Here is a 26110-nt window from a genome sequence, read left to right on the forward strand (position 1 = left end):
GGCAAATTAAAAAATATCGTTAAAGGCTCTCAAATAACACGATGTGATCTTGTTATGTCGTTTCGAGCAGGTGATGGGGAGTATGTAGTGAAAACACCTTATGCGTGTTTGTATAAGAACGTTTATTCTCTAACGAAATGCCTGCCTATATATACATGTTAGGTTGCGCTGACACAAGCAATATACGTTTATGTCGCAGTAAACACTGAAAGTGGCTAATTGTCATATTACACCTCGCTTGGGAAAAATACATGCTTTTTTGAGCGGTCATCATTAGGACCGCAATCATTCGCACAAAACAAAATGTTTGCTCAGAACATGAAAACGTGGCTTCTAAAAGTTTTCGGTCTCAGGTGGAGCCTTGGGTGGAGCGCAAGAAAGTGATCGACAGCAAGTTCGACCGCGCCAAGCTGGCCGGCCTGCAGCCCGACACCAAGTACCGCATCGAGCTGCGCGCCATGACCAAGGCCGGCGAGGGCAAGGGCTACTTCGTGGAGCAAGCCACGCGCGCCGACCTGCTCGCCGTGCCCGACGTGCCGCACTTCACCGCGCACGTCGTGCCGCCGCCCCCCGAGCCGCTCGCCAAGCCCGGCAGCTCCCCGCCCTCCCCGTCCCCCGCCGTGCACGTGCTGGTGCGCTGGCAGCCCGCGCTCGAGGGACATCCCGGCACGCACTTCCAGGTACCCACTACCCATACCCACCCCACACTATAATACTAATTGAAAGGTGCTTACTTCAGAACACGCAGTCGCTGTGGCCGAAAACGGTCGTGAGTATCTTACGCTACCGGACCGGACTAGGGATTACACTGACGGCCAGTTGCGACCACGATTAAAAGACTGATCGCCGCCCCCCGGCGTTGAGCTATGATGTCTTGAAAACGATATAATTTAACGAATGTTTTTACGCTGATAATCGGTTTCGGGCGACGGATCCTAATTCGAACGACAGCCTTATACGGTCGTAGATATTTTACTGGTACTAGCTGGTCACTCATACTTCGTAATGTATTTCCACTAAAAGTGAATGAACTCTAGAAGTCGCCAGTATCATGCCGAGAAGAGCCTATTTTGTGGCACCTCCTTATTGTTTTTTTTTTTATAATTTTCTCTTTTTTGTTTGTGCTTACGAATAATTATAAAGTACTTCTTCATTTTCTTATGTCATCATTTTACTACAAGAATATACATTCCCTTTCAGGCCTCGTACAGATTGAAAGATCACCCGCAGTGGGAGCAGTGGCCGATGGAGATGGATGACGATTACGTCATCCTCAAGGGGCTGGAGCCCAACAGGGTATACGACGTGAAGGTGACCGCCTACGACGGAGACTACTTCACCGATAGCGAGATCAAACAAGTTGACACCACTAATGGTGAGTTACTACGATCGAATTGCACTTACAAAAGTTTGTACGCTGTCCGTATTATAAGCGGATTGACCTAAGATTACTTCAAGAATTCGCGAAATGGTACGATCTCAGTACCATCAAATTGTCATAGTAAATTTTGTAGTCACAGTAAATTTACTGCCATCTATCGACACACGATTAAAACTAAAAATGAAAATGTATAAAAATATCAAAAAATGTGTGTATATATATATATATATATATATATATGGATAAATGTTTATTTTTTATCTTTTTTAAAACGCCATGTGACTTTGATCCATATTCTTTCACTGATATTTATAAAAATTGTTATCCAGCCGAGTATAGGCCAAAGGTGTGGCGCCATCTATTAGAGTATAACTTTTTCTTGATATTTCGAGGCACGTTTTTCTAGACTTTACTTATCTTATACGGAGTTGCATATATCTTCGGTACCATTAAGATTGAACTTTCCTTAATTAAATATCAATATCTGATCGTCATTATTGGAAAAAGGGATGCCATTTTAATTTTACTTATTAATGTTTAGATCGTGTTTAACATTTGACCTTTTAGCATGCCTTGCGTTGTCGCCACTCCATGGCTATGTTTCGAATTACGCTCACAGCACGCTCAGGATCGGACCGATTCACGATCATAGCGCTTACATGAAAGATCGTGACGTCATTGATGACGTCAATGGACGCCGCTCACGGTGCTCACACTCCCGAGCCTAAGCACCTTGAGCGCAAACGTCAAGGTGACGTTTGACACTTTGAGCGTGAATCGGTCCGATCGTGAGCGTATTCACAAACAAAACGAACAAAATTCAAATTCAGTTGACATTGACATGAACACGCTCGTGACCGGTCCAAAACAAAACACCACTCACGCGGCCTTGAGCGCGATAACTGATTCGGACCGGCAGCCAGCACTGTAAGCGTCGTGAGCGTGATTCGGAACACAGGGCATATGTCCAGCTTGCAAGGAGTCGCGCGGCACCACGCAAGCCGCGGTGTAATGACATTCGTAACGTAGTGAAACATTAGATTGTGTGTCCGCAGACGGTCCGATCATAATGCTGGACAACAAGTCGGCGCAGGCGGGCTGGTTCATCGGCGTGATGCTGGCGCTGGCGTTCCTGCTGCTGGTGCTGGTGCTGGTGTGCGTGGCGCGGCGCAACCGCGGCGGCAAGTACGACGTGCACGACCGCGAGCTGGCCGCCGGCCGTCGCGACCATCCCGACACCGGCTTCCACGAGTACACGCATCCGTGAGTACCACTACACTACCATGAGTACTACTACCGAACAGAATATACACGGTGGCTAAAAAATAAGTGCATTTCCGTTGCCAGGAAGGTTTTGAGATTATACTGAGCCACTTTTACTATAGGACCAACCCCGAAATCGCGAAAAATAATTTGTCTGTGTCATACATTTTGGCTGGTCCATTTTCTATGGGAAGGTAAACAATTTTTTCGCGATTTCGGTCCCATAGTAAAAGTTGCTCAGTATAATCCTAAAACCTCCCTGGCAATGGAAATGCACTTATTTTTTTGCCACCCTGTATAGAATAGAGGAGTACTGTCATAGTACATTTTGTAGTCACAGTAAATTCACTGCCATCTATCGACACACGATTAATACTAAAAATAAAAATATAAAAAAAATGTTTATAAATGGATGTTTTTTTTAAATTTGCATTAATTATTTTTATATGATTTTGACCCATGTTCTTTCACTAATAAGCCTTAAAATTGTTAAATAACAAACGAAACCGTCAACGCCATCTATTCGAGAGTAGGCCAAAGGTGGTAAAACGTTGTGGCGCCATCTGTTCGAGAATCAAATTTTCTTGATTTTCAAGGCACGTTTATTCCTTAGACTGTATCCATCTAATACGCAGTTACGTAGTCTTTGGTGGAATGGTGGAAGTGGGCCTTAATGGAACTGTCATGGAGACTCATTTGACGCGAGAGGTATATATAGTTTAATTCACCTCGGCGTATGTTTGCAGACTGGACAACAAGTCGCGGCACTCCATGAGCAGCGGCAACAAGCCCGGCCCGGAGAGCGACACCGACTCCATGGCCGAGTACGGCGAAGGAGAAACTGGTGAGTCCGCTCATTCTCTACCGTCATATAACCGATCACACTTCAACCTTATTGCAACAAGATAAGGTCCGTCAATGGTCACTTCAGTGCAATGCTAAACGTCCCTTTTCATGATGAAAGTACGACGTATCAAAGCTAAATAAAGTGTGTGCAGACGATCAAGCTGGCTTGATTGGCACTTATACCTATAAATGCGCTTTATAATCGATTCAAGCTGGGTTTTTAACGGTCAATCGCAATTGTGAAGCCTATTTGCTTGTCAATGCCCTCTTGATGGTCTGCACAACCCTTCAGACCTGGCCCCTATTTCACCACGGTGACAGGTGCTGGTCCACATCACTGTTCCTGACGTCACAGGCCTCCATGGGCTACGGTTACCGCTTACCATCGGGCGGGCCGTATTCCTGATTGCTACCATCATTGTATTATTTAAAAAAACTTTATTATAACTGTGTCGGAATTTCGTGACAATTGTCGTGTTTCTTGTGACAATGGTCATTAGCGTCGCAAAATAAGTACTTATTTATTGGCGATATAATGGAGTTTGTTTTTTAATTAAAATGTTGGTGACAAACAAGCCTACCGCCCGTCCGATGGTAAGCGGTTACCGTAGCCTATGGAGGCCGGTGACGTCAGTAATAGTGATTTCAACAATTGTCGCACCTGTCACCGTGGTGATATAAGGGCCTGGTCTGCCAATTTGTACAATGATTTTATTTTGAGCTTGTCTAATTATTTTGGCATGTTAACATTTGCTATGAATTTAATTTAAACTGTTTTTAATATTTTTTAAAGGCTATTGAAAATTTGATACAAAGTGTGGCTTCTCATAACAAAATGTATTGTATGAAGTTTCCATAAGGTTCATTTTGATATGGAAAGCCAAAAATCCACTAATCAATAAAGTTTCAATAGTCTTCCATTAGCATGTTGTTTTTTATTTGGCTTGACATATTCAGTAATAGATAATATTTACATAAATAAATACCTACATGTTTTGACTCGCTGAGTCAAATCAGTAGTATTTATTCTGATTACTGAACGTGTCGTGCCGCTTGCCTTGTGGTTGTGACGTGTGCTGACCGGCTCCGCTTGCAGCGGGCATGAACGAGGACGGCTCGTTCATCGGGCAGTACGGCCGCAAGCGCCGCCCGCACCCCTCCAGCCACGACTCCGCCAGCCAGGCCTTCGCTACGCTCGTCTAACACTCCTCCCCTCCCCCTCCCCCCTTACCTTTACCTTGTTTCACAATCACCCCGAACCGAACTACTAAACCTATCCGTTATCCAAACGGTTCGGGCGATACCATCACACCTTGCTACGTTGCAGCTAGTTTTAAACGTAGTGCCATCATCACATTTCGAATTTATAACGGTCCGGTACCGATCAACCAATCGGCGTCGCTCGTCGATCTTCGCTCTGATTGGTCCGCTTGAGTGAAAAGCCCGCCAAATTTCGCCGAATCTCCAGTGATATTATCTGTTCGATATTATTTAGGTATATTTTTTGAATTTTTTACTAAGTGTTTAGGTATGCTCCGGGCGTTCAGGGTCTTTATTGTACTATTTTAGAAATAGTTTTAATAAAGGCTGCTTCACGATTCCGCAAGTATTAAGTTGTAAGATTTTTGCACAGAATCTTCTCTACTTATAGGTTAGATTGTAGTGTCAAGTACACGGTATCTTTAAGCTAGGTTGTAAAAATTGATATTACGTTAATTTGAGTGAGACGGAGTGAAAATATTACGTTAATTATATTTTCCTATACACGTTTGCTTTGTTTTACATTTTTGATTGCATTTATGTGTTAGATTAGATAGGTCCTTTTCCGTCCTTGTGTATTTCCTTCATTGTTTGCCCGCACGAGTACCAGAGTTCTATTGTTAATTACGAGGTATGTTTTTTTTAAATATTTTTTTGCATTTGATGTGTATGAATAGTGCTAGATTTTATTGTTTGCTTTTGATTTCAATTCCTATTCATTTTCTGAACTTTTTTTTCCATTTACCTAACCTTACATATCATGAATAATTTTGTTTGATCAATCGTTGTTTCACATGTATTGTTGCATTATTCTATGAATTTGATACCAGATTAATGTTTCTATTGCTATATGTATGAACATGAATGTTGGTATATCTAGAAAATACTATTCGAGGGAGGGAAGTGTCATACCGGGCTGATACAGGAATCGCCCGTTCTTACCCGATGGCCACGAGACGCACCCGCGCCGACACCGACCGACATTCGGTTTCATTTCAATCTATAGCGCTCGGGTGTGCATTACTACTCGTTCTCAACGGATAGTATACTATTCGCGAACTAAACTGAGTACCGAGGTCTTATCTTATCACTATCTCAGTATTTTGCCATGACCACGTAAGCGACATTTAGAGTCGCTAGGTCGTCAGTTCGGTTCTCGTCGTCGTATAGTATAATCATAGAGTAACTTATACTAGAGCGGTACTGTCATAGTAAATTTTGTAACCCCAGTAAATTCACTGCCATCTGTCGACACACTTTAAAACTAAAAATGAAGATTTATAAAAATACGATAGAATGTATTTAAATATAGAAAAATGATTTTTTTTATTTGCATTATTTTTATGATTTTGACCCATGTTCTTTCACTGATATGCGTTAAAATTGTTAAATAACAAACGAAACCGTCAACGCCATCTATACGACTGTAGCCAAAACTAGTAGCGCCCTCTGAACGAGAATCAAATTTTCTTTATTATCGAGGCACGTTTTTTCCTTAGACTGTATCCATCTATTACGAAGTTATATCTATCTTTGGTATAATGTAGTTGTGTGTTGTGTGTGCAGGTCGCTTCACGGAGGACGGGTCGTTCATCGGGCAGTACGTGCCGGGCGCCCGCGTGCTGCCCCCCGCGCCGCCCGAGCCCCCCGCCCCCGCCACCGCCCCCGGCACCGCCCGAGGCGCACAACCCCCCACCTACGTCTAGTCTACACACTAATACATATCCCTGTATGACGGTACGCAGCTATGAGGATGAGGGGCGTCCGACACATTAATCTTATCGAAGAAATAAACGATGCTAGAATTATGTCTGACGCCTCTCTCCTGAGAAACCGATAGTATAATGAGGAGGATACGCTACATGTGATGAGGGAAGACTGCGATTGGTGCCTCTAGACAAAAATGCGCGCTAGTGGATTTCTTTAATGAGCGTGTACGTATCTTTACTTACAATTACTTGTAGCTGGAGTTCGTTCGTATTCGATATTAGCAGATCAATTGTACAACCAAATAATAGATCTGCCAAACTCGTTTCTGTGTAAACAGAGGGATATAAAGTACCTTTCTGACAAGGTACGCAAGTGTAAACGTTCTAAATAAAAAAGATACGTTAAATGAATAAGTCTACAATACAAGTAACCGTTTAACGTATATTTTGATATTTGGAACGATAGAGCGAGAGACGGTGCAAGAAAGTAAACGTGGCATGTGCAAGCTCCTAGTTGCCTTCTATCTCCTGCGGTAGCAGCATGGTTGTATTTTTATCGCCTGTCACTATGCCTGTCACTTTCGCACTTACATACTTGTTAGAACGTGACAGGTATAGTGACAGGCGATAAAAATGCGACCGTGCTTAACCCGCTGGACTGTTTTAAAAGGAGGCCGTGACGCTCGCACCGTCTCTAGCTGCGACGAGTCAAATATCTTTAGACGTAAATATGTAATGGGTGTTAGTGATTCGTTTCTAAAAATCACGATGACTAAGATCAATATTATCACTACATATTGACTAAACTCACACTCGATAGAATCTCGATACGAAACTCGAACGCTCTGATGAAGTAGCCACAATTGACTGTTTTAAATGTTAACGTCGATGACGTGTTTTATTTCTAAAGCTATACTGCCACTAATTGGATGTAAGCACAAGCTGCGTGATGTATGGTTTTACTTCAGGCTTATAGTGAATACTACAATCCTCATTGATACAAGCTAAACTATTATAAACCCTAAACTGTTGAAACTTTGTCAAGAAACTTCCGCCTAAACCACATAATGTTTTTGTCTAGGTATTTCGTTTTAGAACCCCTCAATATTCACTCTAAGCCTGAGGCATTTTAGTTAAAATTTATTAGCTCTAGGGCCAAGTTAGTGTAAGCTGAAACTGATGCCTACTTATTCGGGCCCGTCGGTGTCAGTAGTGATGGCTATTAGTGGGAATTAGGTTTTATATAAAACAATTTCGTTCCGCCATCGACATGCTATAGTAATTCAACGTGGACACTTTAATATTGACATTGTTTGTGTACAAATCTTTATTATAAAATTAGGGTTGCCTCACATCAGATATGAATAATGCTTAGCTTTAGATGTTGCCAATTAATTTTGTAAACTTTACTGAACTTTTCAAGCTAAGGCAACGTACATACTTGTCAACTAACATTACTATCTTGAAGTGTCACGTCCCATCGATTTATCGGTATTCATTGTGCGTCTGTGATTATTCAACAGATTAGTTTATTTATGAGACTGATTTTAAGTAATAAAACTTTTTTATAATAGTCCTCATAATCTGGCACATTTTAAATAATCGGCTTGTAGGCGATGTTTTGGCTCGATATCAATTACATGTGAATTAGTTAGGTCGCGGGGTGATATAGAGAGAAGCTATTTTTGTCACAGAAAATAGGGTAATTGATTAAAAAATAGCTCTGGGCACCGGTGGTCACTGCTGGCGCGTTTACGGTCTGCGGAAATGTCTACAGACTACAGTATTGTCAATCAATGTACAAAATAGAGATGCAGACTCCAAGTCCCATATTCTCTCTTTGAATTATTTTTTATATCATATTCATATCTCTTCTATTTCTATTGTTAAAATTCTTCTGGTGTGTATAATAAAAACTAAGATGGAAGCTTAATCGCGTACGCGTCAACCATCAGTTGAAAAATCCTAGTAGATTAAGGGTCTCCCCAGACCTATCGACGCGGAATCGGTAGGTGTGGGGAGACCCTAAAATAAGGGTAGGAATAATCCAGAGGAATGTATTGATCTTATCAAACCATATATTTATCCTACCCGGTCGACAGTTGATTCGTAAGACGAAGTGTGACGTTTCGGACCACAAAGATGCATATTTTGGAATTATACTATGACAGTTCAGTAGCGTCTCGACAAAAACCTATTTTCTAACAGAGCTATCTATATACTTCCTTCATATACGGCTAGGCTTGCTGTATACAGACGTGTTTATCCGTTTATTTGGAATAGTACCTTTGTGTAATAAACTCTTATTGCGTTCACTCTCAGATGCCAGTTTATGTAGAAATATTTCGGGTTCTGATGGGTTCTGGTTGTGTCAAAATCCCGGTTGTTATCGTACAATACGTACACTTCCTTTTGATATTGTATAATCATACCTGGTCAAGGAAATACAATGAAGAAAGGAACATAATTTTTTATTAGTTTTAGAAACAAATAGTCAGCTTTTAGTTATAATAAGATAGGTCGTATGTATACGCAATGAGAGTAATTTCAATCAAATACGTAAAGGTTAGACACGGCTGTAAAGGCTTTTACATTGCAATTTGGAGAGGCAAATTTATGTAACGTAATACTATGAGAATGTAAAATCGCTGGTGCGAGAAAGCAATACGAGTCAATGACAATCGATTAACTCATGTTATAATTTACAACATACCGACATCAACATACTTAAAGTAAGTAAACTAAATAAAATCTGTAGTTTCGGTTTTGATAACTGGCAGGTTAAGCGATGGTCAGTGAGTCGTAAATACGGTAAATGATATATTTTAATATGTGTGTGTGTATAAAGTGAGATATTTTTGTACGCAATCAGCTTGGCCACCGGCGGGTGTTGGTACTGTTGGTGCTTCGGTCGAGGCGTCGTGGGTAGCGTAGTCCGGGCGTAGTACACCAGGCGCACTAGTCAACACCGACGATGCAAACATATGTTTATTTACTCGGTTATAAGGTTGCTATTTGTGTAAGTTGCTTCTCAAAAATCTTAACGTCAATATTATTTTAACATGTCACGTGTGTATTTATTACTTTTGAGTTTGATCAAACCAGGTTTTTACATTTGGACGGAATTGCGATCAGATGTTGCGTGTTGACTGGTGAGCTGAATTCCTTTTTTTAATAATTCAAAGTTGATCTTATACCTGTTCGTGTAACTAGATGTACTACATATTATATCACTAGAGATGAGCGTCGGAAGATCAAACGTTTAGACACAAAGAGAATCTCTGTATGTATTAAGGCTTATTTGGTATTCCTCTTCTCATAAGATATTTGTTCGCACCACAAGTTATCCCAAGTTAATGTTTCTGTGTCCGGTCGCTACGAGTGGAGAGGTATTTTGAATTTCACGGTCATGAACGTCAAGTGCAGTATGATGCTTCAGACAGTATCTGTCGTATTTGCCAGTAATTGTTCTGGCACAGTAATACCAGGTGGCGTTAGGCTGGCTGTCAATGAGGGCTATCGTTTTTTTGCTCACCAGTTGGCGCCTCTGTTGATGGTGGTCCAAAAGACTAAAGAACAGCTGTCAGTCATTGAAGTGACAAGTGACATTTGACATTTCGAACGATGGAAAAGACCACCATCTACACTAGCGCCCCTAGCGGCGAATTCATACCCTCATTGTGTCATGTTGGGGAGTAGAGTAGGCTTCGCTCCTTGCGGCCGGCGCGGCGCTCGAGTATAGGTATCGTATTAGATGTAAGGCTAGGTCTCGTGTTAACTAATGTTAGGCAGACATTGCGTTCGCTTGTCGCATCTGTACTCTCATATTTATTATTTGCATTACACTCAAATATTATCGAGCACGCAGCGCGATACGATGTCGGATGAGATGTCGCCGAGAACGACAATTTGACCGACATCGTAATTGCACATTTATTATTAATTTATATATCTGTGTTATAGTTTCTTCTTCGCCTGAAAGGTGTCGGGTCCTATGTAATACATTCCACGCGGTAAAACCATGTTGATTTTCAGATGTCTCTTTATTAATGTTTTCTTGCGGCGGCCGTCAGATGAGATCTGTCACGTTTCTTAAACTTAAGACTGTGTCGTGTGCAATGGAAAACATTTAATTATTATTTGACGTAATATTTTATTTATTAATTTACCACCCCTGTATAGCACGATGTAACATGAATGCAATCTCGGTCGTTCTCATTTAGAGCTTACTGTAACTATTGGTACCTTGAACATTGCATTATATTTATATTTGAAGGCACTGTTATCATAACCCCTTTAAGTTGTTTGTTAAGAAGTCTTTATCATGTCTATTGTCTAGTAAGATTTTAATATATATTAATATTAATTAATAGTAAGAGAGCCTTGTTCGATTCGCGTCTGTTTCGTCGCTTTTTTATACCGCGCTGTTGATGATTGTAATTCTTTGCCTTAATAAATATTTGTTAATCAAAATGACAATTTGAAGACGTTGATTGTTAATGGAACCCACCAAATTTACGGTGATCTTGTCACTGCCTTTTATCCAAAATTGTTTTATATGAGGGAACGAACTCACTGTATCGTCACTACTAGCGTCATTTAACACAGCAGTTGGCTTGTCACTTTACCCATTATAGTCATACCTTGTAAGTTCGTTCCCCTGTTCCCGTGTGTTCATATATAATCTTCCTCAAAATTACACTTGCCCTAGTGTATGTGATCAATGCAATTACATGAGCACAAGTTGCATTTATTCACCAGCAGCATTTTGCTGTTCACGACATATTTATAATCAAAAATTACGTACCTAATCCTAGAATATACATTGGATTTTGCATCATTGAGCAATTTACGGTCAAGTTGAATTCAAAGTAGGTTTATTTGACCATGTGTATAACGCTAGATTTAAATTTGTAACGAAACAAATCAGTTGAACTTATAAATCGCTTCCGGGCTGAAATGTTATCGAATGTAATAAGCCGAAGTTTTTTTCTAGCAGTAAATAAATATGAAATCCGTTGAATGGATAATACTGGTAGATTGTAATTGTTGTGTGACCGTCAATGTTATGTATGCACGTGTACCTCACTGTCTAGAAACGATATTTTGTAATTGATATCTTTTAACTTGCGTGGTAACTAGTTTAGTATTTTATTTACTCTCTTATATTGTTATAAGAGACTATATAAAATACTAATTATTCTGATGTTAAGATAATTTGACCATACTGGTGAGGTCACGCATATTTTTAAATCTATGACAGTGTTATACATGACGTACGGAGACGTAAAATTTAGCACTCTTACGCGGACATATTAGCGTCCTAATTTCATATCTCACCGTCTTGGAGTTGACGCACTTGTAAGTTCGTACTTATCAAACAGCCGATGTAGCAAAACAGCTCAAATATCACACATAAAAGACTCGCTAATTTAAATGTTTATCTAAGTATACACAGAGGACTAAATTTTACGTCTAATATAATTTGTAATGCTGAGCATGTTTCATAAAAGGTTTGATTTAATGACTTAGATGTTAGGTTGCGTTTACTATAACTATAATTGAACTAAAATCATGACAATTCGATTTTTTTTTTATATTTAAATTGATGACAAACTGACGAGCATTCAGGATAATAATTTACTGTTTAGTTGTGCATTAAGTAACGGTAATTTATTTAGAAACGATGAATATTTTTTTATGTTGCATAGAAAATAAATTTTAAGAAATTATAAAGTGTTTTTCTTTTCTCTTTCCAGTATACTTTTTAGTAGCTGTTTTTAACTGAAGACTTTTTGGTTAATGGTCGGATTGCGTTAAACAACGGCATTTGACCTTAATTTTTTTTTAATTAGTATCATATAATAAATAAAAACCTAATAGTAAAAAAAAAACAAGTGCAGTGATATACACGCATCAGCTTTCAGCTGCTAGTGTATTAAACAATATAATAATAATAATATGAAGTTATGGACCAACTGGACCAAGCTATATTAATTCCAAGATCAGTTAACCCCTTTTCTAAATAATATATTTCAATTAATCCAGCTTTGATGAATTATTTGAAGACTTAGTCACATTTCCCGAAAACCAAATCGAATTTGAACCTTAAGTCGGATTGCTAAGGTTATAATTCTATTGGCGCGTAGGTGGTCGATAAATGTGACGTTTTCAACTAAAAGGTACCACATTGTCGGTGGTAGTAAAGGTTGATTTCAAATTCAATCTTTATGGAAATAGCACCTTATTGACAAGCGACAATAAGTACCCTTTTGGTTGAGAATGGCCATGTAATAATGAAATAATAAGTGATCATTGCAATCGCACCTACAGCATGAGTTAAAGTAGTTGGCTAACTGCGCTGCAGCCGGCGATTGAACTATGTCTCGATATTAAACATAATCGTGTACAGTCGCCATCAGATATATCGGAGCGGCCGAGGTGCTCAAAAATATCTGAATACGCACTTGACAATAGAGGCGTGTTCAGATATGTGAGCTACTGTACTAAATCGATAGAGAAATTCATTAACCTCGTAAATTCATAGAGGTCACAAAACAAAGAAGTAATAGAAATGTAACGTACGTGTGAAGCGTGTGGCAAACGTTAGGATTAGCTGCACTCACGTTTACCACAGGACAAGCTATTGTCAGTTCAGTTCGGAGGGCCTACCGCGAACACCGACGTTCGCAAATTGTGGACATCTTTCTCTTTTACTCCAATTAAGGCGTAATTAGAGTGACAGCGAAAGATACCTGCAATTTACGAATTACTGTATAGGAGTGCAACAACTCTAGCCGGACAAGAATATCACACATGGAGGGATTTCATATCATCGCTAAGTATTATTTCATTAATATTACAATATTTTCTACTTTTTGGTTTTTCGCTAGGATTTTTTGATTGTTTAATACAAAAATCAACTTTATTTAAATGTTATAAGGTTGATATCTATTAAGCGTAAAATTAAAGAACGTTCTCGAATAACTTAGGCCCTCGTTGCGGAATGCGAAGTAGCAGAATTTTTGTGAACTCAACTATGCGACGCTAGATGGGACTATCTTCAAAAATAAAAATCGTAGATGCAATTTCGACATAATGAGGGCTACCGTTTTTGTGCTCACCAGTTGGCGCCACTGTAGATGTAGGTCCAGATAAACAGATCTCAAAATTATTCTATGCTCATTTTTATAAAATCAATAAAGTGTAATTCAATTAATCTAATTAAATAATAATAATAATCAATACTCATAGTGTTGTGTTCCTACCGGTGAGTAAGGTTGCCAGAGCTCAACGAGGGAGAGGAGTGTTAGGGTCGGCAACGCGCATGTAACTCCTCTGGAGTTGCAGGCGTACATAGGCTACGGAGACTGCTTAACATCAGGCGGGCCGTATGCTTGTTTGCCACCGACGTAGTATTAAAAAAAAGTGATTCAGTTTATTTTAAATTCACAGCGTAGGCAGTTTTTGGATATGAAAGAAATTGAAGAGGGTCAAAGGCAGTCCCTATTTACAGTGTGTAAATTCAATAGGTACAGGCAAACCTTCAAAAATTTCACGATCGGTTGAGAAATGCGACCTGCAGAGGACAACATCCGGACATATGAAAGCATTTTTGCCCAAGCTGAAACGGAGACCTTCGCTAACGCTCGGCAATAAATGCGAAAGTAACTATCTGTTTGTTTGTTGCCTCTTCACGCTTAAACCGCTGAACATATACTTAGGGTAGACATACAATAGCACAGAAAATAGGTTGACCAATTTCGATTAGGAAATACAGTTATGTATTTATAGTATAAAGTATAGGAAAGTCATAAGAGATTTTGTCAGCTTTATTCACCGTTCCCGTTCCCGTGGTCAGCAACAGGTAGATTATACCTTCATCATAGCCTAATATTGAGTCGAAACACAAAGCCATGCAAAAACTAGTCGCTCCCGGCTTACGCGACGGGATCGCCCAAACTAACCAACACGAACAATAAAATAATAATTAGCCAACGGCGGTGACCGGTCCAACAGCTGGGTTCTGCATCTCGCGACATCGTGAACTTAAGGGAACGTACAAGGAGTCTTCCACACCATTTGGATATTACTTATCATTTCAGTGCAGAGAGTCTAAATTCCTTCGTATCTGGAGTTTAATAACGTAAATATAATAAAGCGGAATGATCGCCGGGTTAAGACCCAAAATACTGCAGTGTGTGTCTGACCGGCGGAGGCTGCGCACGCGTCCGGCTAGTTCAGTGTTCGCAAGTGCCGTGAAATCGTGATTATGTGAGGTGTGGACTTCAATATTTAATCGTGTGGACAAAGAACGGTGGAGCGGCTTTTGTGCGCTCGCAAAAACTGATCGTTGATCCCACTTTCAGTTAATTGTTTGATCGATACGAGCGCATCTTCGATCGGTTTACACGTACTTATGGCCTGATCAAACGAACGCTGATCAATAAAGGAGTCACAGCACGGATTGATTGCCCTCATGCATTTGTGAGAATCCTACACGAGGTAAATCTGATTATAAATAACGGTATATAGATTATTTGCGCATCATTTGAAGTTACTTATCATAACTTTAGCAATAGATGGTAACCTTACTGGCTTATCATTATCAATGACATGATTCACATGATATAGTTCCTAAAATAGATTTCCAATATAGCGTCTTTAAATGAGTTGTTATTCTGTTAGAACTTTTTTTTCTAAAAAAAGGTGTTATGGGTCGGGTCGGGCGATGGGCGATTAAGGCGCGAAGGTAAACAGTGGTATCTGGCAGCAAACAACAGGCGTTTTATTAATAGGGGCTAAGTATGGGATCATTTGTTAAGTACTCGCTGCATGGGCTTAGCTTAGGCCGCTTATACGCGGGCGATTTGGCGTGAAGGATAAGATCAGATTAGACAGTAAAAGGATAATCTTGAGCGGACAATTTTCGTTGTTTGCCACTTTTGCTAGGCATTCATAATATTTTTTTTAATTTTCCTAGATCTCTAGACATTAAACTCTGTCTGTACTTACTGTTAACCAATTTGGTTTTACTACTACTTACTTACTCCTCTGGCGCAGCGACCCAAAGTGTCTCTTGGCCTCCAACACGACTGCTCTCCACTGATCCCGGTCCTGTGCAGTTTCTCGTCTTGAACCTGGAGCTCGCGCAGATCAGCGTCCACCACATCCGCCCATCGATACCTAGGTCGACCGATCGGGCGGCGTGCTGCAGATCGTCTCCCATTCGCTCAAGATGGCCGAGCCACCGAAGCCTTTGCGCCTTTGTCACACCAATGATGTTTGGTTCAGCAACTAGTTCAACAACTTCGGCGTTTTGCGGATACTACAACTGCCATCGGGTCTCTGCGTTGGACCGAGGATTTTGCGGAGAATCTTCCTTTCAGCCACCAACTTTCTTCGTTCAAAGTTAGTGTCCACTGTCCAGGCTTCACATCCGTATGTTAAAATAGGTCGAATTACGGTTTTGTAAATTGCAAGTTGGTTTTGCAGATACATATTATAACCTTACCTACTTTTCCTTTTGCGTCGTCACTAGGTGTCAAATAGTAGATTGTTAACCAAGGGATGAAAGGCAGTCATTTCTGCCGAGGTATTTTTGGCGCTCGAACGCAGTGAGAGCGCCAATAGTCCGAGGCTGAAATGATGCCTTTCACCCGAGTTAAACACTCTACTTTTCATTTCGAATACGAGGAAAGTAAAATGCATGTCTTTTTTAAAACATGACCAAGTATAATTTTTTATAGTATTTTTAGGTACCCTACCTTCAGTTAACAATTTAGGCAAAAGTGTCTCTATTTATGGAATGGAGAGTCAAATATCAGAATGGAAATTGTATAACAAATCCATTTTCATTTCTCATGCTCTGAAAGAGGGTCATTGTTGTTCTAAAAGGTGTGCAGAAAATGATACGCGTCTGCACTAGAGCATTTTACGTTCGAAGTACGATTTTTTTGATTTTTTTACGATAAGCAATTCAAATTTGAGTTTAAATGGATTTGTTATACAATTTCCATTCTGATATTTGACTCTCCATTCCATAAATAATGATACTTTTGCCTAAATTGCTAACCGAAAGTACCCTTAAGAAATACTATAAAAATGTATACTTGGTCATGTTTTAAAAAAAACACATGCATTTTACTTTCCTCGTATTCGAAATGAAAAGTAGAGTGTTTAACTCGGGTGAAAGGCGTCATTTCAGCCTCGGACTGTTGGCGCTCTCACTGTGTTCGAGCACCAAAATACCTCGGCAGAAATGAGTGCCTTTCATCCCTTGGTTAACAATCTACTATTAAATTCAAATTTCAATTGCTTATCGTAAAAAAATTCAAAAAACCGTACTTCGAACGTAAAATGCTCTAGTGCAGACACGTATCATTTTCTGCACACCTTTTAGAACAACAATGATCCTCTTTCAGAGCATGAGTAATGAAAAATATGTATTTGTACCTTATACAGCTATATTGTAGGTAGGTACACTAGGTACAATTGTAGATGTGATCAGAATCCTACATAAATAAATATTCAGGGACAATCTTGCTCAGATCGACCTAGCCCTAATCTAAGCAAAGCTTGTACTATGGTTACTATCAGTATCAGGTTATGGGTATAAGGGGGATATAGGTATATATACTATCCAAATTGAAGAACTGTTTTAAATCTTTCTCCTCAGGCATCGTCGTAATTGACTAACGATTGTAAGATAAAATGATATTTCCTTGCACGGCGAACTGAAGCTCACAGTCACAGTGAAAGAACTAAAAACAGTACCTAATCGTGCGATTAAATATCGTTTTTCGTTGGCTGATACAATTTTTAACCAACTAGCATGCCACATTGAACTTAGCGCGACTGAAACCCGGCATTCAGGAAAATCTAGCTTTTCTCCACATAATCTCAGAGATAAGCGGTTCAAAACAGGATTTTAATTTAGTATTCCACTAATGCATTCAAATAGTCAATACTTATGCAAACTTATCAATACACGATTTGTATAAGTTACTAACTATAAGGTGTAATGCTTTTGTGTGACAAATTAGTCACGGTAAGCGATAGGGCGCGGCGCGATCAGTCGCGCGCGCATACCGGTCTTTAGTCCGGCGCAGCGGTCGTCACCGTCAGCGGTTTTTTTTTCCTTTTCCCCACGTACCTGTTCCCGACTCGGTTGGTTAGCTTAACAAGTGCGCCAGAGGTGCACCACCTTTTGTTTCATCGCTTTACGGTGTCTACCAGCACTGGAATTAACTGCCTCAGGCGTCTGCACCTTTTCTTTAATTGGTTTTATAAATACGACCGATCAGTCTCCAAATTAACTCCTTCCAGTGGTGGTTAGTCTTCGATAAAAGGCTAAATTTAGTGTCGTGGATCTTACGGGCGAGAGCGTTACAAAAGTTTATTTTAGTTAATATTGTCGATATAAATAAATTTAAAAAAAGAAAAAATATATACATATATATAGTTGGTCAAACCATATTGGCAGTAGGTAAATAAGAACCAAAAAAACTATACTCCTCCTTTTTTTGGGTGCTAGTACTAGTGTAAGATGAAGATAGTATGATTATTTCTGTCTATGTTTGAAATGAGACAGTCCTTTGACAAACTATACATATTAAAGTTTTCAATCGCCAATACTTAGCTAGTTTAAAACTTAGACCCCAAGTGGCTCAAGCGGATCTGCTTGGATGGATAGATGTGCTTTCCACGAGAATTTAATTTTATACCTATAGCTGAATTTATAGGTAAAGTGGACTCGCGTAGTCGTTCATCAAATCCGGAAACAATTACAAGCTTCACGGCTAGGAGATACGTAGTAAAACGCACTTATTGATTTGTTGTACATACCTGTGAACTTAGGTTTTGTGCTTGAAGTCGTTTATCACGGCTATGGGCTCTAAATATAGACGTTGGCAGGGCTGCCATTTAATATAATTTAAGAATATCGTGAGAAAGCGCATAATATATATTTGGTTAAATCAGCAAGGAAAGCAAAATCTACTTAGTTACACCTGGCAGTCCTGGCTGGCAAAGTATGAGCAAAACATAATTAGGGTTCCGTACATCAAATGGAAATAACGGAACCCTTATAGGATCACTCGTGCGTCTGTCTGTCTGTCCGTTTGTCACAGCCCATTTTCTCCAAAACTATACTGTACCAATTAAGTTAAAATTTGGTACACATATGTAAATTTGTGACCCAAAGAAGGACATGTAACGTAAACAAATGATTAATGCATTTTAAACATGGGGGCTACTTGGGGGGGGGGGTGTAAATGAGAAAATTAAAAAAATAGAGTTTTTCATACTATATCGTGTTACATTTGAAATGAAAGACCTTATTTTAAGAATCTCAAATATATGTTTTTTTGTTTTTTTGGTATCCATATCTCTGGCGACCTTAGGTCTTATTAGGTCCTAAAGTTTATCTAAATTCATAGGTATATCAAGAATACTAAGTGGAAATGGAAGGGCATACCTATTGATTAAATTACCATGAGCCAGTGGCCAGGTATGAGCAAAACCACTAATTTGCATGGAGTCCAAATCATTATTGAATTCGGAAAAATATTCCTTTTATCCTTTTAAATTATACTTAATTGGATTTGGCAAAATACCGTCAAGTGGGGTAATGATAGACAATGTTTTTTGACTATGTTCTAATAGCTAGGTGAAAGACTGGTCAATCCCGTTTAAAAGATTGTAACAAGAATACTGCTGTCAACCACGTTCATATAATTGAGGAATATTTCCTTTGGCGGTATTCCTTTATCGTTGGGTATTGCATCCCTGGCTCTCTTAGGTATTAGTTCGCGAAACCGCAATGGGTCATTCGCCCGTTATCGCAGGATGCGCCCGCTCGTTTATTTTTGCCCGTTGCGGGAATCCGACCGTTCCGTGAGTCCGTGACGTGCAACCTCGCACACAACCGTGATTCGGTCTGACCCTAAATTGGTAGGGAAGACTTCATCCTAGGGAAGACTTGGTCACCTAAATTGTAAAACCATAATTATTTGCTAATAAACGAAAATTAACTGAACTAAAAGGAACCAATCGCTATCGTGTTCTGAATATTCCCATGAAAGTTCCTTAAAATAAGGCACAGACCAGAGCTCATAGTCAATAGGTTCACATTTCAAAATCAATCTTAGACGTCACTGAATTTAAATGCGTTGGGACGAATGCTGTTGCCTAATATATTATGGATGTTCTCTCACAGGATGAAAGATAAAGTGCATAAAAGTAATGGTATGGTGTCAGTTATTTCGTTCTTGGTCTGAATGCTAGCGCATCAGGCTTTTATTTGCTCATATTCATGTGTTCGCGTTGCGCTAGCGCTAGTGTAAGAAAACACGGTTATTCTGTTGATTAGGATTTTATTTTGACTTTTCTCGTAAAAGACAAGAAAATTGGAGAGATGCCCACAATATGTTGAACTTTTCTCTTCTTTCTCATTCTCATGTCGAATCTACCTATACGAACAGGACATTATTTTTCGTTAAATAATTGATTTTAAATATGTAGGTACTAATAAAAAAGTTTGCTGGGTTTTTCCCACCTTAGCCATGGTCCACAGTTTTAATTTACAATTCGTAAACTTTAACGCCGAGAAATAAAGGTCTACCGACGATGCTCAGTGTTGCTGTGTACGGTCGCCATCAGATACATCACGACGGCCGAGGTGCTCAAAAATATCTAAAAACGCACTAACGCCTTGACAATAGAGACGTGTGTTCAGATATTTGCGAGCACCTTGGCCGCTCCGAATGCTCCGATATATCTGACGGCTACTGTAAGTACTCACCCATTCCATTTCAGCCCGCAAATTAAAACCGAGCTTGCGTTCAATTTGTCTCGCCATCAAATTGGCGGCTGCGAATTGGTAAAGTGGTGTATAAATAACCGTCGGGTTTGCATGCAGCCGGTGTTTAAGCTGTTTATGAACGCCACGGTCCATTATTTCACATGCAATTAAGCCAATTGCATCTGTTGCTACGCGGATACAGAAGTGGCCTTTAAAAAAATTTGCCACTTTTTATGGACCTTTTCGATTTAGTCATCTGCAATAATTTACGGGCTGAATATATAGGACATACTGAGCAACTTTTACTATTGAACTAACCCCAAAATCGCGAAAAAAAAAAATTGACTGTCCCATAGAAAATGTCAAGGTCGTCAGACAGCCAAAATGTATGAAACAGCCAATTTTTTTTTGCGATTTCGGGGTTGGTTCCATAGTAAAAGTTGCTCAATATGACCTATATGTATTCATTATTTTAATGAACGATGAGAGAGATCCTCCGTCTCGTTTCAGCCTCCCTCTCGTAATGTTTGACATGAAAAAGAACATTTGTTCTTTGAATAGAGAACATTTCGTGTATATTCAGCCCGTAAATTATTGCAGGTGACTAAATAAACATCCTGTATAAAAAAACATTATGTATATGTAGGTACATAATATTTCGCTTGTTTTACTCTAACTATTTCACGCTATCAGAATATTTCACCTTTATATTTATTTACCTACTTATAATCACATCTGTACCAAAACAGGAGTAAAATGTGGCGCTACATTATACACTTGTAGTGTCGTTGTTGTAATAAACGAATGTCCCGATAACCCCCAATTAACGGGACCGTGCCAGTGTCATACACGGTTTATCATTAAACCAAAACATGTGTACTTTACTGCTAAGTAGCTAACCACCTATTTACCTTTGAATCACTCACTACGTTCGTGATTCTATTCTAGAATGTTTCACTTGCTTGAAGAGCTATTTCGATGACATCTAGATTTCAGCTAACTACCAAAACCAGTGGGTAAAACCATGGTGTCAATGTGAAATAATTCAGGAAATTACGTATTTTAGTATCAAAGCGCTCTCAAATGCGCGCACAAAGAGCTCTCAAATTCCATGCATCGTCAATAATTATTAGGTAGAAAAACTATTAGTATAAGTTAGGAATTGGTGACTGGTGACTGGCGCAAAAATAGTTCTCAAGTGCGGTAGACAAACAGTTATCGGTTCTTTTAATCTAAAGGATCTCAAATTATTAGATAATTAAAATCAAGCATTTAATTCAGCCCGGCCATATAATTAAGTACCTACTCGGCAATATCTGTTACATTTTGTGTTATTGTTTTGCAGAACTTGCATTTACCTAACCATCTTTAACTTGCGACGTAAAAAGAGGGGTGTTATATGTTTGACGCCAATGTCACAGAACAAATAATACTTAGTACTAGGTACAGAAGATTCACTCTCTAACAAAAGTAACAAAACGCGTCTATTACGACAGATATGACCGCTAGGTGGCGCAAGCGCGAGCAGGTGTCCGTTCTGTAGCGGTACGCGGCAACTACTATGGCTAGACACCAAAATTGGTGTGGGCCGCATGTACTTGTAGCGACGCGACGAAATCGCGGAGTGAACCACGCCTGCTAATGTCTGTCTGTCTGTGGCATCGTAGCTCAAACGCATAGACCGACTTCGATGCTGTTTACTTGCGGTGGTTCTTAGCTATGTTTGATAAATATCGATCCAGTAGTTTAAAGAGTACTAATCAGCCCTTTTCCAAAATGTTATAATGCGTAGGTTTTTTTTTTGGCATAATGCGTAGGGTTTTTTTTAAATAATTATGTTTATCAATCGAAATCAGAAAACGTCAAACAAAAGTTATAGAAATAATCGGTGAATACGTGATAAAATATCATCCCAATCAAAACAAAACTTACGGGAACCTAAATAAACATACTTAAAACTTGTTTCCAATGATAGATGAATTCACCATGTCCAAGAAAATAATAGATTATATATGGTTGCCGTCCCGTCGTTTACAACTATTGAAATCGTAAGGTGACCGTATATTTTAAGTCAACGTAGGCAAGGGCCGTTTTCACTTGGCCCAATGTTAACGTAACCACAGTCTTCGTCTCAAGGGAAGAACGTGACAATTACATATAGTTTATATAGACCCTTGCTTCTTTTTTTCTCTCAATAGTCAGCATTGGTAAGTTTTCTTTTTTGTTAACACCTTTTGTAAGTATAATTTGACAGCGGGAGCGAGAAAAAAACTAGTAGACATTACGTTCTGACAGGGATATTTAATGAAGTTGTCCGTTTTTTGGGTACCGCTTTTTATTTTTTGGAGAACCTTTGAGGTTTTGGGCCAAGTGATTTGCGACCGCAGCAGACCACATTTACATTTAGATACGGTAAGTTGTTACATCGACTTTTTCAACTATGGCTATGGTCAGCATTTTTTTTTAATCCATCAGCAATCAATTGCCTACTGATAGGTACTGAACTGGAGAGATGTGAGCTGCATTAAGCGATTCCATAGCGATTAATATTTAATTTAAACTTTTACGATTTTCACACATTATTATTTACATAGAAGGGATTTAATCGGTTATACTTAAAGTTTTAAGAGTTGATAAACAAGACCAAGTGCGGGTAGTTCGAAAAGCTCGCACAGCTAGATGTTGATGTCAAGTTGAACCATCAGTCTTTCTCCGAAACCAAGCCGTTGTTACCACGGGGACAATGCCGTCCTCGAAACGTCAGAGATAATTCAGATAATATTTAAGTTATTACTTAAACTAACTAATATTATAAAATTAAAACTAGAAGTAAACCTAAATATAAAATTAATTATCGCAAACTAACAGGCACTTTTACTTAAGTTAATTATGTGATCTATATATTTATCTAATTTACTTACACACGGCTTCGCCTTTCTCCATACCGGCGGCTGATCGTAAAATCAGGCCGATCATAGATTTCCTGTAATGTCTCAACGGTATAATCACATTAAACCAATAGATAGGTAGGATAGGTTCGTTAGGTTGTTTCAGTTGCCCGATGGGCAACTCATAATTCTTTATTGCAACCTATTTCCTAGGAATTACAAGATCTGCCTGATTTCACGATCGGCCGCCGACACCTACAGAACCACAACCCTGCCGTGGCGAGACAGGCCCGCTCCCCGCCGGTTCTCACGCTGCCCTGTAAGCAGCACGTCCCAAACGGCCCCAATCAATTATATTAAACGTGATAATTTTACCTTTTTAACCTTTTTTCCTCCGTTTTTTGTGCGTCCGAGTTTTGTACAGTTGACAGACAAATTATACGGCCGTTACGCTTCGTATTGTTTACTATCGGAATTGTTATTTGTGGGCGTAGTCTAATTTTGACAGGCTAAGGCTTAGGAAGGAATTAAGTGCACCCATTATATATCGACGGTGGAAATTATGTCCGTGTCGTAGTAGTTTGCAGTTTGTTATTTTTTGGGTATTAATAATTCGTCTATGTTTTACATACCTTTTTCCTTCCAACGTAAATGAAGTTTTCAAGGGACACTCCCAAACTGTTTAATTTTTGTACGCGAACTAAGACATTTGTTTGAATGGGTTATTTAACTTTTTTACACTTTTTTCTAAGGCTACGCGCGCACTGCGGTGCGGCGAGTTGCGGTGCGTTTGCGTACGCAAAGGAAAAAAACCGTGTGTGTCCAGTACGCGCACAGCGGTGACATATCCGCACGTTTTGCAATTCTAGTCCCAACTCAAGTTAAGAACGGACGTTGAAAATTCGGAGACGCGCTAGGCGACGACATGACCGCGCGTGCTGCAGCAGCACCGTGTCGCGAGAACAACTGCGTCACTGGATGGCTGCCGGCCGGTGTCCGCACGGATTTTATTCCGCAGTGCGCGGATTTCTTCAATAGTCCATAGGATGCAGAAAATTCGTGCGACGCCGCACCGCAACCAATCTGCAGCAAACCACAGATTTTAATCCGCATACAGATTATTTTCCGCATTGCGCGCACTTCAAAGAGGTTGCATACTTCACAGATTTTGCGGAAAAAAACGCACGGCAGAAATCCGCAGTGCGCGCGTAGCCTAAAGCTTACTGTATTTTTTTTAAAATAAATTGCAACCATAGACAAAAAAACTAATATGACCGGAAGAATGTAAAGAAACGCACTGCCATGACTCATGAAAACGATCTTTTTTAACCACATTTTTACCTGATAAAAACGCACATTCTGCCACACTAAATAGGACGGAACTCTGTAGTGGATTTTATTACCTGATACATACTCATATTTTAAAGAGGAATAAGTTTACATATTTGGAAAAGAAATGCCAAATATAGTGACGCAAGTGAACATGTGCGCAAACGCATTTTCCCACCTTTTATGTAAAGATACACAAGGTTAATTTTTCACAATTTATTAGTGTAATATTTTGAATTTTTGACGTAACTTATATTTCCATGTTATAGCATGTGGGGCTCAGCGTCGTTACGCGCCCGGCTCTGCGCGGGCGTCGCGCTGGCCATGTCGTTGTCGCTGGGCGCGTCGCGACGGGAACCCAAGGACCCCGACTCCGACATCTCGCTGTGGATAGACGAGCGACAAGTTCGCATGTTTAGTGGTAAGTTATATTGAACTTTACTGTAGTTTACTGTCGCGTTGCCCTGGTCATGTCGCTGTCGCTGGGCGCTTCGCGGCGGGAACCCAAGAACCCCGACTCACGCATTTCGCTGTGGATCGACGTCGACACAAGTTCGCATGTTTTGCGGTTGTTACAATATTTAGTATAGGTATCTGTAATGATGACAAAACAAAGGACACTTATCCTCGTTTTTTTAGCATTTTAGAAAAAAGGTAAACAATTTTGACGTTTCTTTTTATTGAAAATTACTTTTGAGAAATAAGTCGCGGCAAATATGCAACAATTATAAATCAAATACGATCATTTACATTATTTTGCTTTCATAAGTTACTAATTTTTAAAAAGCGTTTTTCAATTAAAAGACGTCAAGATGGTTTACCTTTTTTCTAATGCTAAAAATACCGAGGATTTTCATACAGTAGCGGCAAAAAATTATCATATTGCTATTTTTTTGCACGCATTAATTTAAAAAATCGTGAAATTAGATTTTATATCATATGTAAACAATGATTGTATCATCATCACGATACTTATAGCTCACTGCACGTGGCAACGTAGGCAGCCACGTTAGCACGATGCGGATTGGGGACTTACACATGTATGTTATAGATATTGTTTTTTTTTTTACTTAAAAACACTCAAAAGCGAACAATAAAACCTAGATGGATCGATTTTCCGCCCTCGTTAGCCTCTGGTTTGAAAATTAAATCGAATCATTATTTTGAAATTTAGTACCTACCGGGCTACCGCGACCTCGGGCAAACTAATTATTATAAAAATTTACCCTAGTTTGATTGAATTGTTGTTTTCATATGCCCCTATATTGTAAATTTCATCGAAATCGCTAAAGTCGTTTTTAAGATATTACCAAAAATATTATGCAAATGTATCCGAAAAAATATGATAGATTATTTGCCGCTACTGTACACTGACCAGCCTGTTCCGTATCTATCGCACGCGCATTAATATATTGCTGTCCCTCTTGCACAGTGTTATTGACCACCGGCAACATGGGCGAGACAGCAATATAATTACGCACGTGTAGGAACAGGGGTCCCTTTGTTTGACATAATTATTGAAAGTCATAATGTAATGATTGTCATATTATCATTAGTCATAATTCTGAAACCGTTAACTTTCAGGATTTTCCCCAGGTTATCCTATAGATAGGTTAGGTTTGTTTTATGG

At 39.5% G+C, this 26110-nt stretch overlaps 2 protein-coding genes across 5 annotated transcripts in view; both read left to right on the top strand.

Annotated features, from left to right (window-relative positions):
• Positions 1–12195, top strand: part of LOC134755635 (neuroglian) — a 50653-nt gene extending 38458 nt beyond the window's left edge. The window contains exons 15-20 of one of the 3 annotated variants that reach the window (XM_063692145.1): positions 354–680; positions 1201–1375; positions 2437–2644; positions 3391–3488; positions 4587–4646; positions 6314–12195. In XM_063692145.1, coding sequence (XP_063548215.1) covers positions 354–680; positions 1201–1375; positions 2437–2644; positions 3391–3488; positions 4587–4646; positions 6314–6456 — 1011 coding nt within the window. In that variant the 3' untranslated portion in view covers positions 6457–12195. Of the gene's footprint in view, positions 1–353; positions 681–1200; positions 1376–2436; positions 2645–3390; positions 3489–4586; positions 4703–6313 lie in introns of those variants that run through there. The other 2 variants (XM_063692143.1, XM_063692144.1) reach the window with 2 other exon arrangements.
• A 2441-nt stretch (positions 12196–14636) lies between these two features.
• Positions 14637–26110, top strand: part of LOC134755665 (protein shifted) — a 30367-nt gene continuing 18893 nt past the window's right edge. For both annotated transcript variants that reach the window (XM_063692201.1, XM_063692202.1), the window contains exons 1-2: positions 14637–14964; positions 24750–24901. In XM_063692201.1, the coding sequence (XP_063548271.1) occupies positions 24751–24901 (151 nt within the window). In that variant the 5' untranslated portion in view covers positions 14637–14964; position 24750. The remainder of the gene's footprint in view (positions 14965–24749; positions 24902–26110) is intronic.

This window comes from Cydia strobilella, chromosome 3 (assembly GCF_947568885.1).
Source record: "Cydia strobilella chromosome 3, ilCydStro3.1, whole genome shotgun sequence".
NCBI lineage: Eukaryota > Metazoa > Arthropoda > Insecta > Lepidoptera > Tortricidae > Cydia > Cydia strobilella.